Source organism: Solea solea, chromosome 14, assembly GCF_958295425.1.
Source record: "Solea solea chromosome 14, fSolSol10.1, whole genome shotgun sequence".
In the NCBI taxonomy this organism is placed as follows: Eukaryota; Metazoa; Chordata; class Actinopteri; order Pleuronectiformes; family Soleidae; genus Solea; species Solea solea.
Genome location: NC_081147.1, coordinates 1784991 through 1800864, shown reverse-complemented (window position 1 = coordinate 1800864; position 15874 = coordinate 1784991). Strand labels below are relative to the sequence as shown.

General features: G+C 43.6%; 2 protein-coding genes across 3 annotated transcripts; one reads left to right on the top strand and one right to left on the bottom strand.

Moving 5' to 3' along the window:
- Positions 1-257: 257 nt before the first annotated feature.
- LOC131472230 (uncharacterized) lies at positions 258-5370 on the bottom strand. 2 transcript variants are annotated; one of them, XM_058649179.1, is made up of 2 exons: positions 1365-5370; positions 258-954 (listed from the first exon to the last, which is right to left on the bottom strand). In XM_058649179.1, the coding sequence occupies exons 1-2, from the start codon at positions 5187-5189 to the stop codon at positions 943-945; spliced, it is 3837 nt and encodes a 1278-aa protein (XP_058505162.1). In that variant the 5' UTR covers positions 5190-5370; the 3' UTR covers positions 258-942. The 2 variants fall into 2 exon arrangements, with proteins under 2 accessions (XP_058505162.1, XP_058505161.1); XM_058649178.1 differs by having other exon boundaries at positions 258-460.
- Positions 5371-6120: 750 nt separating this feature from the next.
- On the top strand, positions 6121-13597 carry g3bp1 (GTPase activating protein (SH3 domain) binding protein 1). The gene is made up of 12 exons (XM_058650279.1): positions 6121-6277; positions 8565-8681; positions 8782-8863; positions 9168-9341; positions 9424-9514; positions 9924-10017; positions 10215-10458; positions 10553-10657; positions 10750-10870; positions 11721-11846; positions 12187-12296; positions 12400-13597. The coding sequence occupies exons 2-12, from the start codon at positions 8587-8589 to the stop codon at positions 12649-12651; spliced, it is 1494 nt and encodes a 497-aa protein (XP_058506262.1). The 5' UTR covers positions 6121-6277; positions 8565-8586; the 3' UTR covers positions 12652-13597.
- Positions 13598-15874: the final 2277 nt, after the last annotated feature.

The following is a 15874-nucleotide window of genomic DNA, read 5'->3' as shown; positions in this document are numbered from 1 at the left end:
CATAATAAGAGCTTAGCGAAGTTTCTAAACATCCAGGAAAAAATATGTTGGATGTGGATGACATTATCTACATTACAGGTATGTACTTATGTAGTACTTATGTATATACTTCAGTACCACAGTTGTATTTTCCTCAGTACTCGTGAATTCTCCTTGTGTTTCCTGATGATGTTTCCCTGAAGTAGCACAGAAGTTAGGTTTGTGTGGATGACTCATTAACCTTTTAATAAACTGAAAAAATGAAATGGAAGTCAGACTTAAACCAACTTAATGCTTTATTTGTCTCAAAGGGTAACTCAATTACAATAGTCTCCAAAAGACTATACATGCATATAATTTACAAATTAATGAACAAACAATGGAGAGGACATGGCAGCAGTTTGTCAGACAGCAACAGAGCAGAAAAACAAAGGTCAATGATGATTTACCATTCTTCAGTTCAAATGGCTTTCTCCAGTCTCTGTAAAAAGAATCAGATGATCAGTCGGGTCAAACGTAGCACTGAGGTCTAATAAGACAAGGAGAGAGAAAAGTCCACTATCACACAACTGATTGGCGACAGTTTTCTTGAGGTTCTTGGGCAGAAGGGGGAGGTTGGATATGGGTCTCCAATTAGCTAAAATCCCTGGATCGAGAGTTTCAGCAGTTGTTTAATAACAGCTACTTTGAAGGACTGTGGTATATAATGTAGACAGAGGGAGGTTAACCTTATCTACTATGGAGGTGCCACTTAAAGGTAGAACATATTTCAGCAGGTTCATCCCAGGTCCTTGATTCAACTGTGCTCGTTCTCTCCGGGTTGGAGTGGGTTTTCTCTGGGTGCTCTGTGTTCCTTCTACCATCAAACAACAATTAGGGTAATGCTCCTGTCATTAAGGCACTGACAATCACTCTGGAGTTGTTCTCCTTGCACTGCTCACTGACCGCAGACTGCTCCTAATTCTAGGAAGGTTCCTAGTAGAGGATGGGTAAAATGCAGAGGATGAATTTCAATAATAAATAATACATTTACCATAACCGTAATACAATTTTTTTTCTGTGTGGCATTATCACCCTCGCTACAATGCTGAAGGAAAAAAAAGAATCTGCCAGCAAGATACTGTTTTGGCCAACTACAAAATCTATGAAAAAAAAGGGAATTGATCATAATGCCGACAGAGAAGTATACTAGCTTTTGTATAAGCCCAACATGATGGGAACTTGTTAATTATCTGTAATAATAATGAGTAATGGGTTGCTTTGGCACTGAGAAGGGACCGCCAATAAAGCTTAAGACTGTCCTTCCAGGCCAAGCGTGATTCAGCCAGATTATTTTGTTGGGATCAATAAAATCTTGTGTTAATAGGGTTAAAACCATTCCGTACTTGCTTTTGTCCCTGAAGTTGCACTTTGGACTCATCGTAGAACTCACACTGGTCGCCAGAGTTGTACTCATCACTAGCGTCATACTGATCACCAGAGTCGTACTTATTACTGGAGTCATAATGGTCACTGCAGTTGCACTCATCACTGGAGTCATACTGGTCTCCGAAGTCATCACCGGGGTCACACTGGTCTTCATAGTCATCACTGGAGCCATACTGGTCTTTGGAGTCATCACTGGACCTAAACTCAACTCTGATGTCATACTCGCCACTGGATCCAGATCGGTACCTGGACAAATCTGATTGCGTTAAGTCCTCTTCCTCATTAGTGCTACATTTGCTCTCCCCTGCTGTTGCTGTGATGTTGAACAGCACATGAGTGTCCTCTTGTGCACTGGCATCACACATGGCTGCAGAAACACAGGGATCCTGTTTTGCGCCATCAAAAAAAAAAAAAAAAGATGTATCCTCTTCTGCCTTTGCATCACACATAGCTTTGGAAATACAGGTGTCTTCTTGAGCTGCGGCCTCGATTACAACTACAGGGACACTGGTACGCTCCTCAGATGCAGCTTCAAACACAATTGCAGGATCTTCTTGAACTACAGCTTCAAAGACGACTGTAGGAAGACAGGTGTTGTGTTGTTGTACAATGTTATACATGTTTGAGGAAACACAGGGGTCTTCTGCTGTTCCATCAACTAAGACTGTGGGAGCACAGGTATTTTCTTGATATGTGGTGTCGACAGTGACCCCAGTTTCCTTTAGAGTTGCAGAGTTGAAAACATTCTGGGCAACTTCTTGTGCTGTGCCGTTGATCATGACACAGTCGTCCTCCTGTTCTATCACATTGTGCATAGCTGAGGGAACACAGGGGTCTTTTTGTGTTGTGGCATCAATCATGGCTACAGTGACACCAGTGTGCACTTGAGCTACTGTACTGACCACTAGTTTTGGAGCCCAGGTGTCTTTTTGTGCCGTTGTAATGTCCATGGCTGCGGGTACACCAATGTGTTCTCCAGATGCAGCTTTGAACACAATTGCAGGGTCAAGTTGTGCTGCGGCATTGATCACGACAACGGGGACACCAGCATGCTCTTGAGATGCAGATTCAAACACAATTGCAGGGTCTTCTTGTGCTGTGGCATCTAATACGTCTGTGGGAACACAATTGTCTTCTTGTGCTAATGCATAATACATGGTTTTGGGAAAACATGTGTCTTCTAGTGCTGTGATGTCGGCCATGAGCTCATAAGCTGCTGTACTGACCACTAATTTGGGAATATGCGTGTCTCCTTTTGCTACTGCTCCATAATCAGTGGAGGGTAAACAGGTGTCAACCACAACTATGGGGACAACTATTTTTTCTTGCGTTGCGGCTTCATAATTAATTGTGGGATCTTCTTGTGCTGCGGTGTCAAACACAGTTTTGTGTTGTTTTTTTGCTGAAGCATCAACCATGACTAAAGGGACACCAATGTGCTCTTGAGCTGCTTTGGTAACACAGGTGTCTCCTTGTTCTGTTGTGACAACTACATGGACACCAGTGTGCTCTTCAGATGCAGCATCAACCACAGCTGTTGGAACACAAGTGTGCACTTGTACTACTGCATCGTACAGAGCTTCAGGAAAACAGGTATCTTCTTGTACTGCAGCACTGAACACAATTATGGGGACAACACTGTGCTCCTGAGATGCAGCTTCTAACACAATTGCAGGTTCTTCTTGAGCTGTGGCATCAACCACAACTGTAACCTTGGTGGCTTCTTGTGCTACCGCCTCATACACAGCTTTGGAAAAGCAAGAGTCTTCTAGTGCTTTGGCATCAACAATGACAACAGGGACATTGGTTTCCTCTTGAGCTGCAGAGTCAAACGTGACTGCAGGGGCTTCTTGGGCTTTGGCATTGAACATGGCTGTAAGAAAACAGGTCTCCTCTTGTTCTACAATGCTGTACATGGCTGAAGGAACAGTAGGGTCTTCTTGGGCTGCGGCATCAATCACAATTACAGGGATGCCAGTGTGCTCTCGAGACACAGCTTGTAACACAATTGTAGGTTCTTCTTGTGCTGAAGCATCAAACATGATTGTGGGACAATGGGTGTATTCTTGTGCTACTGCATCATAAATGGCTTCAGGAAAGCAGGTGTCTTCTAGTGTTTTGCCATCAACAATGGCTACAGGGACACAGATTTCCTCTTGAGCTGCAAAACCAAATGCAAATGCAGGGGCCTCTTGCGCTGTGGCACTGAGCATGACTCTAAGAACACAGGTATCCTCTTGTTGTAAAGTGTTGTTCATTGCCGAGGAAACCAAGGGGTCTTCTTGTGCTGCTACATCAACCAAGATAACAGGAAGATCGTTGTCTTTTCTTGCTGCAGAGTCTACCCCGGCTATGTGGCCACCAATTTCCTCTTGAGCTGCAGAGTCAAAAACAACTGCAGGGACTTCTTGTGTTGCGGCAGTAAACACAACAATGGGATCATGGATGTCCTCTTGTTCCATAGTGTCGTTCATTCCTGAGGAAACCCAGAGGTCTTCTTGTGCTGCGGCATCAACCAGAACTACAGGAAGATAATTGTCTTTTCTTGCATCAGAGTCTCCAAACATATGGCCACCAATTTCCTCTTGAGCTGCAGAGTCAAACACAACTGCAGAGACTTCTTTTGTTGCGGCAGTAAAGACAACTATGGGAACATGGGTGTCCTCTTGTTCTAAAGTGTCATTCATTGACGAGGGAACCCAGGGATCTCCCTGTGCTGCAACATCAACAAGGACAACCCGAGGATAGTTGTCTTTTTTTGCTTCGAAATGTACCCTGACTTCAGGACCATCAATTTCCTCTGGAGCTGCAGAGTCAAACACAACTGCAGGGACTTTTTGTGTTGCGGCAGTAAACACAACTATGGGATCATGGGTGTCCTCTTGTTCTACAATGTAAGTAATTTCTGAGGGAAACCAGGGGTCTTCTTGTGCTGCAACATCAACCAGGGCGACGGGAGGATGGTTGTCTTTTCTTGCTTCAGAATCCAAGCTGACTACGGGACCATCAATTTCCTCTTGAGCTGCAGAGTGAAACACAACTGCAGGGACTTCTTGTGCTGCAGCATTGAACACAACTGTCGGAACATGGGTGTCCTCTTGTTCTATAATGTCAGTCATTGATGAGGAAAACCAGGAGTTTTCTTGTGCTGCCCCGTCAACCGGGACTACAGGAAGAAAGCTGTCTTTTCTTGCTGCAGAGTCTGCCCTGAAGACAGGACCACCAATTCCCTCTTGAGGTTCAGAGTAAGGTGAGGTTCTGTTGTCGAACATGACCGTGGGAACACGGATGTCTTCTTGTTTTACAATGATGTACATGGTTGAGGGAACACGAGGGTCTTCTGCTGTGGTTTCAACTAAGATGAAGGCCTCTTCTCTTACTGCAGAACTGACCATGACTTCTGGGACACTGGTTCCCTCCTGAGATGCAGCACTGAACATGACTGCAGGGACTTGAGCTATGGTGTTGAACAGCACTGTTGGAATATAAGGGTCCTCTTGAACTGCAGAGTTGGCCATGGCTGCCCACACACAGGTGGCTTGCGGTGGCGCATTTTTGACCTCTGTGTTGTCCACTGCCTCATGCTCTGGCTTGGCAGCGGCCCTCAGCCTAACCTCTGCCTCTTTGGTGAAAGCATCAAAATTGGGTAGTTCTGCAGAAACTGAGGCCACAAAATGTTTCTCACCTCTGTCTCTCTCTCGAACAGGGAGGAAGTACTCAATGAGTCTCCGAACAGTCCTGGTGACTGCTGCTCCTGCAAGGAAACATGCCATAAATACCATGATGACATATGGTGATGTAATCCGCTGTGGCGACCCCTAAAGGGAGAAGCCGAAAACAGAATAAGATGACGAGGTGTGGCTCCGTGTGTCGGTATTTGTAATAGTTATCAAGTCACCAAGTTGACGATTTAAATGTTTTGGTTTGGTTTTCTTTTAGTTGGTTGGTAGTGACGCTTAAGAAAATGATGCAGTGGTGCATAACTGACTGTCTTTGACTTTTAAACTGATTAGCAAAAACAACTTCAAAGGTAATGTATAGATCAAAGGAAAAGCCAAATTTAAGGTACACCACATGTTAATGGCACTTTACTAGTCAGACAATTTTGTGTCTCTCCAAATTGCAAAGTTGGTCCATCCGGAGCAAGGTTCTTCTAAATAAAGTGTGTTTACATCATTGTATACAGGGACTTTAATTGGTAATAAAAATGTGTTTATTATTGGTGGATGGGCGGAGTAGTTCTGTTTTGTAGTAAAACCTAAAGTGTCACCATTAGATGATACTGATTCTTCTTTCTTGTTCTTCTTCTGGCTTCTCCATTCTCTCGAGTCGCCACAGTGGTAACTCATTTGTAAGTGATGTGTTTACCTTTAAACCATATCTGATGGCCATCGAATCTAGAGAAAAACATACATTTTTAATTTTGGCCCCTTCATCAAAACTGGGTTACTCTCCGTGATGACTCATTCCCTCCACTGAAATCAGTTCACACACACTAAATACGCTTTTGTCGCCATCATGCGTCAAATACGCACCGGTGCACCGCTTCCTTACGCGACCGGTAGATGCCAGGGAGTAAAACGAGCACCCTATTCGAACATTCCTGTGACATGATTGGTCCCCCTTAGGGCTCTGTCCTCGTAGTAGCGACCTGCGATTGGTGGACGAGTCAGCAGGCTTGGATTGGATTGGCTAAGAGGCCTGGAGGGGGCTGTACACCAAGGTTGGTTACGGAGCAGAAACCGGCAAGCGAGCACCAGCACGTTGTGAAGCCGCTAGTGTGTCTGGCAGCAACCGCTGAGGTGATTGTCAGAAATCACTCGTTTCTAAATCAACGATCTGTATATTATTTTTTATAATTGACCCACTGGTAAGTTGCTCCGCCTGATAATGTTTCAACAATCCATGTAGTAGCTGTGTAATGTGCCTGTTTTGACCGCGTTTGTCGGGGGTGAAGTGGGTCAGCTTTTCCGGGGCTCCGTCATTAGCCGCGAGAGCTAACGGAGCTAACAGGGAGAGGTGCTAGCTGTTCCTCTCCTGTGTCGCAGTTATTTTACACCGAATTTCGTATGTTAGGCGATAACGTTAGTGTGTTATGTGTGTAGTATTTGCTCCATGATGGTGTAATGTGTGTTACTATACGCAGTTTACTGTATTTTTTTATCGCCGCCATTACAGCCTGGTTTCACTCGGGGCCCACTGGTCGTGACTCCCTCCTTTCCGGTCCTTTCTTTACCGCCTTACCCGCCACATTTAGCACTTATGTCATTATTTGAACACCCTTTGACTCTGATGTTATGTCTCGTACCTTTTCATAAGATGGTAGTTGAAATGTGAAAATACTACATTGGAAAGGGTTTAACGTAGATGCCGGGCTCCGGCCGGGACACGTGTTGGGGCTGCTCCTGTAAACGAGCTCTAGCCCCATCCGTGGGCCCCGTGTGCTGGCCCAGCCGTCGCGGTGTTCGGTCCGCACTGGGCCAGCCACGGTACCGTCGTTTGTCAGGAGGTTACCTGCTGGGTAGATGGACTGGAACCCCCAATCACCACGGCCGTTTTGGACCCGCCGTGGCCGGTGTTGGAGCGTGTGTAGGCCGGTGCCTGGCGGCGTCACTGCGGGCACATCGTGTCCTTTGTCCGCATGCCATGCTCCCACTTTCACACCGGCTGCCGTACTGTAACATTTCCACACACTCGCCATTGCCTTAAATAGACTTGGACGACCAATTAATGTGGTCAATACTTAATTTTGTTTAAAAATATCGAATTAATGGGCGTTGATTCAACATTAACATGTGTATTCTAAATACAGGTTATGTAGGGATTTGTGCCATGCTGGTTTTTGGTGTGATGGATACTGTAATCTGATTTGATAACTTGAAAGCGAGATTAGATTTGAGACAGAACATGAGTGAATGTAGCCTGGAGTGTTAAAGGCACATGTTCAGCTCTCTTTAAAAAAAAAGAAAAAGAAAAAAAGATTCACTTGCTCATCCAGTCAGTTAATGGTTGTTGCTTGTGTCTTGGCTGGTTAAGCGTGTGTCGGAACAGAACAGATGGCTGCTCTGGGTTGTGCAGACAGGTGTGGCAGACATTTCATTAAACTGCACTTTTGTGAATCCATGTTATCCCCCTGCAGTGTGGGTGAAATGCATGATCTACACTAGATAGGTGACAGGAAGTGTGTTGAGTGTGGTTGGTTTATCCATTAAAAAAATAAAAGTAGGTTAATGGAAATGGCGGTTAAATAGTTTGTCTGGTTTCCTGTTAAACACTGTTTTATCTTGCTTGTTTTGTGGCCATTGGTTCCCCTCACTTTTCCTAATGCATTGTGGGATACTGAGTGTACGACATAGGATAATGGTGCGTGCCATTTGAAGTCCGAATTCTGTTTGCATGTTGCTACACTGATTGTATGCTCTAAATATCACGTGGAGCGTTGTTATTGGCTTGTATTGCAAACAAAAAGTAAATTAAAACAAACATTTTATGCTTAAAATCCAGAAAATTAATACTGTTGTTGCTGTTGGAGGCATTAGAAAGCAGTGACCGTACACATTACATTTTTATCCACTTTATTAACCTAACCACATGTCTGATTTTATGGTGCCAGCATTTCACCACGGCCCAGACCGATAAATCCTTATTATACAAGTATAATACATGTTGATAGACGTGCAAGTGAAATCTTGTGACTATTGTCTGACTCGGTCGTGACTGCATGATTCACCCATCGTTACAGGAATGTGAATTATCCAAAGTGAAACTGCATATTAGGAAACGCAAACTGGTGAATGACAGTTAATTAACCGTCATAAACTTTCTCTTCCCCGATGATGCTGTTGTTGTCCGGCTCTATGGTTACCACAGCAGTTGTCCTAGCAACCAATAATCCACTGGTAGTTTCCTCTCTGTGTAATTTTCCAAGTATATTGTGACCGATCGTTCCATTGTATTCTGAAGTCAGTTATTTTAGCTGTTTTTTTTTCCTTCCAAAGATGGAATTAAAATAAAAGCTATTTCTTTTTTTAATCACATATCACAGTTTGAAATAGTTTAGGCCTTTAGTCCGCGCACAAAATATGTCATTTGTCAAAGGTTGTGGAAAATTACTTTTCTTGTTAGTGACTAATTTATTCTCTTCCTCTTGTTTTCAGACATTTCCAGTTGACCAAAGAAATGGTGATGGAGAAGCCAAGTGCCCAGCTGGTCGGGCGAGAGTTTGTCCGACAGTACTACACACTGCTGAACCAGGCTCCGGACTACCTGCACAGGTACAACCACCGTTTCCAGCTGTAACACTGGTGCAGTTATTGTGGTTTCAACACAATTTTAATAATCATACGTGTTTTATTTTTGCGTGTCTCCGCTCAGGTTCTATGGAAAGAATTCCTCCTACGTGCACGGCGGCCTGGACGGCAACGGCAAAGCAGCCGAGGCCGTTTACGGTCAATCTGTAAGTCGACTTCACGCAGAACACGACATCTTTTTTTTTTTTTTAAGTCTTTCCACAGTGAAGTGCTTCATTCCAGTCCCACACACTGACACGGAGCAGAGAGAACGAAACTAATGTCCTGAAATAAAAGTGGTTTTCCTTGAGTCGTTCTGTCCTTAAAGGACAATAAAGTTCTGCCATCCGTTTACGACGCTCTCATAAATTTGTCACGCATTCTTTTTTGCGAAGTTTAGGACATTTTGTTCATTTCCTGCAGCTGAAAACACCGTTTCTTCAACTTTGTCTCTTCTTTTTGTTCTTCCAGGAGATCCATAAGAGGGTGATGGCTCTGAGTTTCCGTGACTGTCACACAAAGATCCGACACGTGGACGCTCACGCCACCCTGAACGAGGGCGTGGTGGTGCAGGTGATGGGAGAGCTGTCCAACAACATGCAGCCCATGAGGAAGTTCATGCAGACGTTTGTTCTGGCGCCCGAGGTTCGTTGTTGTCTTCAAACACCGGTTCAGCTCTGATGCCTCTTTCATTGTATTTATCTCATATATATTCTTTTTCCTTCAGGGTACCGTCGCAAACAAATTCTACGTGCACAACGACGTGTTTCGTTACCAAGACGAGGTGTTCGGCGACTCGGACTCTGAGCCTCCAGAAGGTGAGAGAACAATCTTTTTTTTCTTCTTCCCTGCTGATATAAATCTGTCTGATGCGGATATAAATGTCTTATTTTATTCTTACTATGACCTGTATGAGCACTTTTTTCAGCACATTTGTTTGTCTTTGAACCACTTGCATGACTGTCTTGAGCTGCTGAGGGTGTTAAATCCCCTGGATCATGTTTGATGTCTTGGAGTCACTTCTTGCTTCCAAGCAGCAGTGAGCAGCAGCTCCTGTGTTCATACAAGCTTAAAAATGCCGTTTCTCTGTATGGAGTTTGGTGCGGGGGAGTAAGCAGCTTACAAACTTTGTTTTTTTGATGGAAAAAAAATATATACAGTTAAAGAGCAGCAAAGAGGTAGCTGTGACGTTCGCTGTCCTGATCACGTGTTTTTGTGGTTGATCAGAGTCTGATGACGAGGTGGAGGACATCGAGGAGAGGGTTCCTTCCCCGGACGTCGCTGCAGAGGAATCTGCTCCCTTCTACGACCCGACAGCCTGGTACGAATCATGACTTCTGTCTCTCGCAAAACGTTTTAAGAGCTTTGACACAAACTGATCCATGGTCACAGGTGACATTCAGGGATTAACTGACCACTTTTGCATTTAAAAGTGTGTTTAAAATTAACACTGCTACATCACAAGACACAGATTTGCCTTTTCCGTCTCTTTAACTGTGTCGTCCTGGTCTCCTGTAGTCCGGAGCCGGCTGTTCCTGGCGACGACGAGGAAGCGGCGGCGAGTCCTGAACCCGAGCCGGAGGTAGAGAAGGAGGACGAGGCTGTGGCTGTGGAGCTGAAGTCGGAGACGTCTCTGGAGACGCAGACGGATGTGCACACAGCCGACGACCAGACAGAGAAAAGCCCCACCTCCGCCCCCCCAACCACAGAAGCGGCCCCTGCGCCCGCTGAACCTGCCCCTGCCGCCCCAGAGGAAAACAGGGTAAGAGAGAAAAACCCTGACGCGATGAAGTCAGAGACAGTGATGCTGTTCCACAGTAACGTTAAATGTTTCTCCTCTCTCTTCTGCCCTAAAGCCGTTCTCTTGGGCGTCGGTCACCAGTAAGAACCTCCCTCCCAGTGGGGCCGTCCCAGTCTCAGGAATCCCCCCACATGTTGTCAAAGCCACTCCCACAGCACCGGTAGGTGTCTTCACTAAAATCTGTCCCCTTCGCTCTCTCTCTCTCTTTCTGTCTCTCTCTGTTGACTCACAATCATGTGTTGACTGTTTCAGCCCCGGGCGGAGGTGAAGTCAGAGTCTCAGACGGCGACAACGAGACCACAGAGAGACCAGCGGCCGAGGGAACAGCGGCCCGGAGGAGGTCCTCCACCGGTGCACAGAGGACCCAGACCAGGTATGAGCATACGCACACTGAACAGAGCTGACATGGACTCTTATCTTGGCTTGTTCACGATATTTGTGACTATTTTTACGATGTTTTAACCTTGAAGAGGGCAGGTCAGAGGCAGGGAAGGTGAGGTAACAGGTGTGAGCACAGAGATACACACAGCAATGTGTTATATAAATAAAAAATGAGCTATATTTAAATATAAACTTCTGGCATTTGACAAACTGAGACAGATGAGCCTCAGTCACTCAGCTGTTCATGAATGTTGAATCTGGTCTTTTAATAACGGATGTAAACAGTATCACTGATGTCTCAATGAAGCCATTTTATCGTGTCCTGACTTCTCAGGCTTTAGTAATGGTCTGGGGGCCGGTCTGGTCACATGACTTTGATTGGCACTATATGTGGAGTTTAAGACCTCTGCGTTTTATGAAAATGTTTTTTCAGTGAACCGCTTATTTAATGAGGGGTTTTTGAATTGAATCTGATTTCATGTTCCTGGTTTTTTGACCAGTGATGATCAGAACATCTCATATGATGGAAAGAATCTTATTGGCGTGATGAGACAGATTTACAGCGTTTGCTTTAAGCACAAACTGAGCTCAGACGCATCAAACATTTAGCTCTGTGCTGCCCGACCAAACATCAGAAAGCTGTTTTTGTTTGTGTCTCACTCTCGGTTTCACTTTGAAGCACCTTTTGAAAGTCTTCAAAGAGTTTGAACTCGACAAAAAACAAATTCACAAAGCCTGAAATTCTTCGCATAATAACCACAGACGCAGAATAGAACCGTCTGTTTGTAGAAATGTTTATTCAGATTACCCTGTGTTGACTCATCCACTTGTTTGTGTTTCAGTGCGAGAGGGCGAGCAGGGCGAGTCCGAGAGTCGCCGTGTCGTCAGGTATCCCGACGCCCACCAGCTGTTCGTGGGCAACGTCCCGCACGACGTGGACAAGAGCGAACTCAAGGAGTTCTTTGAACGTAAGTTTTGGATTTGATATGTCTTTATTTCAAGAAAAAAAGGATTAGCCATCAAATACTCAAATATTTTAGACTTTAAGGCATGAAATCTAATGTTTAAAATACAGGGCTCACAGCATGAGCAGCCTGTGATGCATTCAAGGAACCTTGTACATCACAATGATGAAATTCTGCCCAAATATCTTGCTCTTCAGATCAGAAAACATTTGTTTACAGATGTCAAAAACTGTCAAATGACTGATTATTTTCATGATTTTTGGAATAATTGGATCAGTTTAGTCCATGAAACGTGTGGAAAATGAAGATAAACTAAAGATATGAGATGGGTTTTTCCCCACAGAGTTTGGTAAAGTCCAGGATCTGAGGATCAACAGTGGTGGAAAACTCCCAAACTTTGGTTTCGTGGTGTTTGACGACTCTGAACCTGTTCAGAAGATCCTCAGTAACAGGGTAAAAAAAACAGGTTTTCCTTATTCAGATTTCCATGTGCTCACTGAGTCCCTCTGCTGGTGTTTGACGGCACTTACACATTTTTCTTCCCTCGTCTCCTCAGCCCATCAAGTTCAGAGGCGACGTGCGTCTCAACGTGGAAGAGAAGAAGACTCGCTCGGCCAGGGAGGGCGACCGGCGGGACACGAGGCCCCGGGGTCCCGGAGGTCTCGGCAGCCCCCGGGAGCGAATCGGAGGCGGTGGTGGCGGCCGCGGAGGCCCGCCCACTCGGGCCGGTGTGGCACAGAAACCCAGCTTTGGCTCTGGACGCGGCGCCGCCCCCAATGACGGCCGCTACTCTGCCCAGCGTCAGTGAAATTCCCCACGACTTAGATTATACTGTTTGGATTCTATTTACTTGAGTGGTCATCGATTCTTATTTTTTACTGCAGCAGGAACAAAATTGGTCCAACAAAAAAAAAACCCACCCTTAAATTTAAATGGAAAAAAAAGCCCTTTACTTAGGAGCAGAAATGGTAGGAAGTGAGACTCCGCTTCCTGCCGCTTCTTCCTCCTCGATGCGGGGTTTCTGTGCGCGTACGTGACGCAGGTTTGGTCGAGAGCTTGTGTCGTTTCCTGCTGAACAGTCCAAACGTCGTGTCTCTCACCAAAATGGCTGCCTCCACCTCCTCCACCACCTCGTTCTTCTTTCTCACCTGCTGCTTCTGAGGAATCCACCCCTCCCTCCCTCCCTCCCTCCCTCCCATCACCATCATGTATTACCTGGACTTTATTTTGTCATTTTTATTATTTTCATGCTGAACTTGAAAACAAATCAAACACACCACACTCACTCACACCAGGACATGAAAAAGGGTAAATACTACTTGAATTGGGGATTTAAAAACCCAGACGTTTTTTTTTTTTGTTTTTGTTTTTCCGCGTTCTCTCTCCCTGTTTCTTAAAGGAACGTGTACTTTACTGCTTGGGCAATCCTGTGTATTGCTGACACCGTTGTTGTATCTAGCGATGGATCCGTCTTTATCTTTTTATTCTATCAGGTCAAGAGCTGAACTGTAGTGGTTTTTATTTTGAGTCATGGATGTTTTTGGCTTCCGTCGTCTGTCGTCGTCATGCGTGGATTCGTAAATGGATGCGTCCGGAACGGTGCATGTCTCAAGAAAACAAACAAAAACACAACAAAAAACAAACTCCTGTTAGGCTTCTTCTACCGTTGCACTTCATTTTGTCATCATGTCTAAAAAAATGAGAGCTCACCTGCCGATGAGAGAACTAAATTAAAAGTGATTTACTGTTTTAAACCTTTGGTCTGGTGGTGTTTTCATGGTCTGTCTTTAAATCTCATCTGAAATGTTGTGATATTTTAAAGTAAAGTGTTTTGACACAGGGCTGCAACGTTTTTTTTAAATGTTAAAAACCTATTTCTGTGATTTTTCAGCTTAAATGTGAATATTTTCTGGTTTCTTTGCTCCTTATAAACAAAGAAATCAATAAAACGATTCACTTTTGGTTTGTGGACAATACAAGACTTTCAAGATCATTCATTCCTGGTTTGGACATTTTTAAATGTAAAAACAAGCTCAGAGCATCACTTAGTGATTTGGTCAAACAATATTTTATGGACTAAACACTAGTAGTTTAATTGATGATGAAAATAATCGGTCAGTTGCAGCCCTGTTTCGATGTGTATTTCACAATAAAACCGTTCGATGCTAAAACAAATCTATACATTAAAAAATAAGTAACTAACATGCACAGCTGTATTTTAATGTTGAATAAAACACATTTAATGTGATTATTATAACTGAACGTTACAGAAAATTTAATATTTTTTCATTTTATCCTTTGTGGGCCGCATGAAATCGATAAGGGGGCTCTATATGGACCGTGGGCCACGAGTTTGAGACCTGAGCTAAGAGCTTGACTTCTGAGACCAAAGTTTGAGTTTGCTCTTCCACACCAAACCCCATAGAGAAAACCAGTGATTTTAACATCACAGCACACAGGAGTTGCTGATCCACTGCTGCCTCTGTCTGTAAATTTATATCTGTTATTTTCATGAATTCGGCATTTGAAATCTTTTATTCCTTTATTCAGATTTCCCTCAGTGACACAAAGTAACCACACGAGGCAGCAGTAGACCTGCAGCTCCTGTGTCCCCGCGAGCTAAAATCCCTGATTTTCTGTATGGAGTTTGGTTTGGAAGATTGAGCGGTTTAGACACTGAAGTAGTGAGATTAAATAATGGAAGACTTAAGATAAGGGTTTTCTAGTCTTGAACTGGCAGCCATGTTTCACTGTAGAGTGAGGACAGAGGCCAGGAGGGGGCGCACAACTCAATTCTTTATGCCTGATTATTATATTATAGTTATTTACAACGACCAATGTCTGTTAAAGAGACATTTTTCAGTTGTTTCTGTCATGTCAAAGTCCTGTTGGAGGAACTCATGTCAAATATATGAAGACTTACATTTAACATGAATCAGAGTAATATTTTTATAACAACTGCATGGGTTTAAATCGAATGTTAAATAAGAATGTATTGCCTTTTCATTAAAAGAGTTCTTGTTCTCTTCATTGTCTATTTGCATGTTGAATATCTGACATGGAAGTGATTATTAAGCATGTGAGAGATACATTATAATGTATAATCGGCCAAAATGACAAACAGAAAAGGTCAGAGAAAATGGGATCATTTTTGGCGTCTGTGAGCGCTGCGCCGCCTCCATGTGTAACAACAATAACTGAAAATAAGTCCCAAAAAATGGTCAAATGTACACACAACTTTGTGAGCAGGGTTGAAGAAACAACTTTACTTTTGTAGAGAAAGGCGTTTTGCTCTGAAGCGTCTTTGCTTTGATCACGTCTGGATTTTTAAAGTGTCTTTGCTTTGAATATTATTGGATACACACACACACAGACTGAATATCATGTTCTATTGACAAATAAAAGACTGATGAACGTGTGAGTTGTGTTTTTGAGGTGATGTGGCACAGGTTGGTTGGGTGACGCTCAAAGATTTGTATTGCACTGCAAAAAAATATGTACTCGTATAATTGACTTTAATTCAGTGTATTTATCTAATCACACCATCTTTTGGACTTATTTACCTTTTAAGGCTGAAGATACTTAAGATAATTTGACTTGTTTCAAGGAAACTTAACGAGTGCCATTTTCTTGCTGCATCAGCAGATCAAGCGATTTTCCCCTAATAGTGGTTATATTTTCTGTTTTTTTTAGAGGCATGTTTTGCAGTGTGAGGTAAATTATTTTTCCAATAGTTTTTTCTTCAGAGCTTCATGTTCTACTTACATATAAAGGATCGATAGAACAGTTTCTTTTACTAATTTAGAGATAAATTTGTTTTCAGACAGTTGATCTGAGAAACATGTCTCATAGTTTCATCGTCTCGTTCCCACAACAACAGGACGACGTCGGGTTTAAATAAAATTGACAAAAAGTCGACGTCAAAGTCACTTCCTTTAAAGAAAATAAAAGCCCTGCACTGCTCTTTACTGTGTTTCTGTCAGTAAGTTTTATGAGGAAAAGATCTGGCAAAAAAAAAAAATCAACTAAAT

Bases quoted from the DNA above. Each gene is read 5' to 3' on its own strand.
- LOC131472230 (XM_058649178.1), bottom strand. From the start codon at position 5,189: ATGGTATTTATGGCATGTTTCCTTGCAGGAGCAGCAGTCACCAGGACT. The intron at 461-1,364 runs GTACGGAATGGT...TTCTTTTTACAG, and splicing joins AACTTCAGGGACAAAAGCAA to AGACTGGAGAAAGCCATTTG.
- g3bp1 (XM_058650279.1), top strand. From the start codon at position 8,587: ATGGTGATGGAGAAGCCAAGTGCCCAGCTGGTCGGGCGAGAGTTTGTC. The intron at 9,342-9,423 runs GTTCGTTGTTGT...TTTTTCCTTCAG, and splicing joins CGTTTGTTCTGGCGCCCGAG to GGTACCGTCGCAAACAAATT. The intron at 10,871-11,720 runs GTATGAGCATAC...TTTGTGTTTCAG, and splicing joins GCACAGAGGACCCAGACCAG to TGCGAGAGGGCGAGCAGGGC.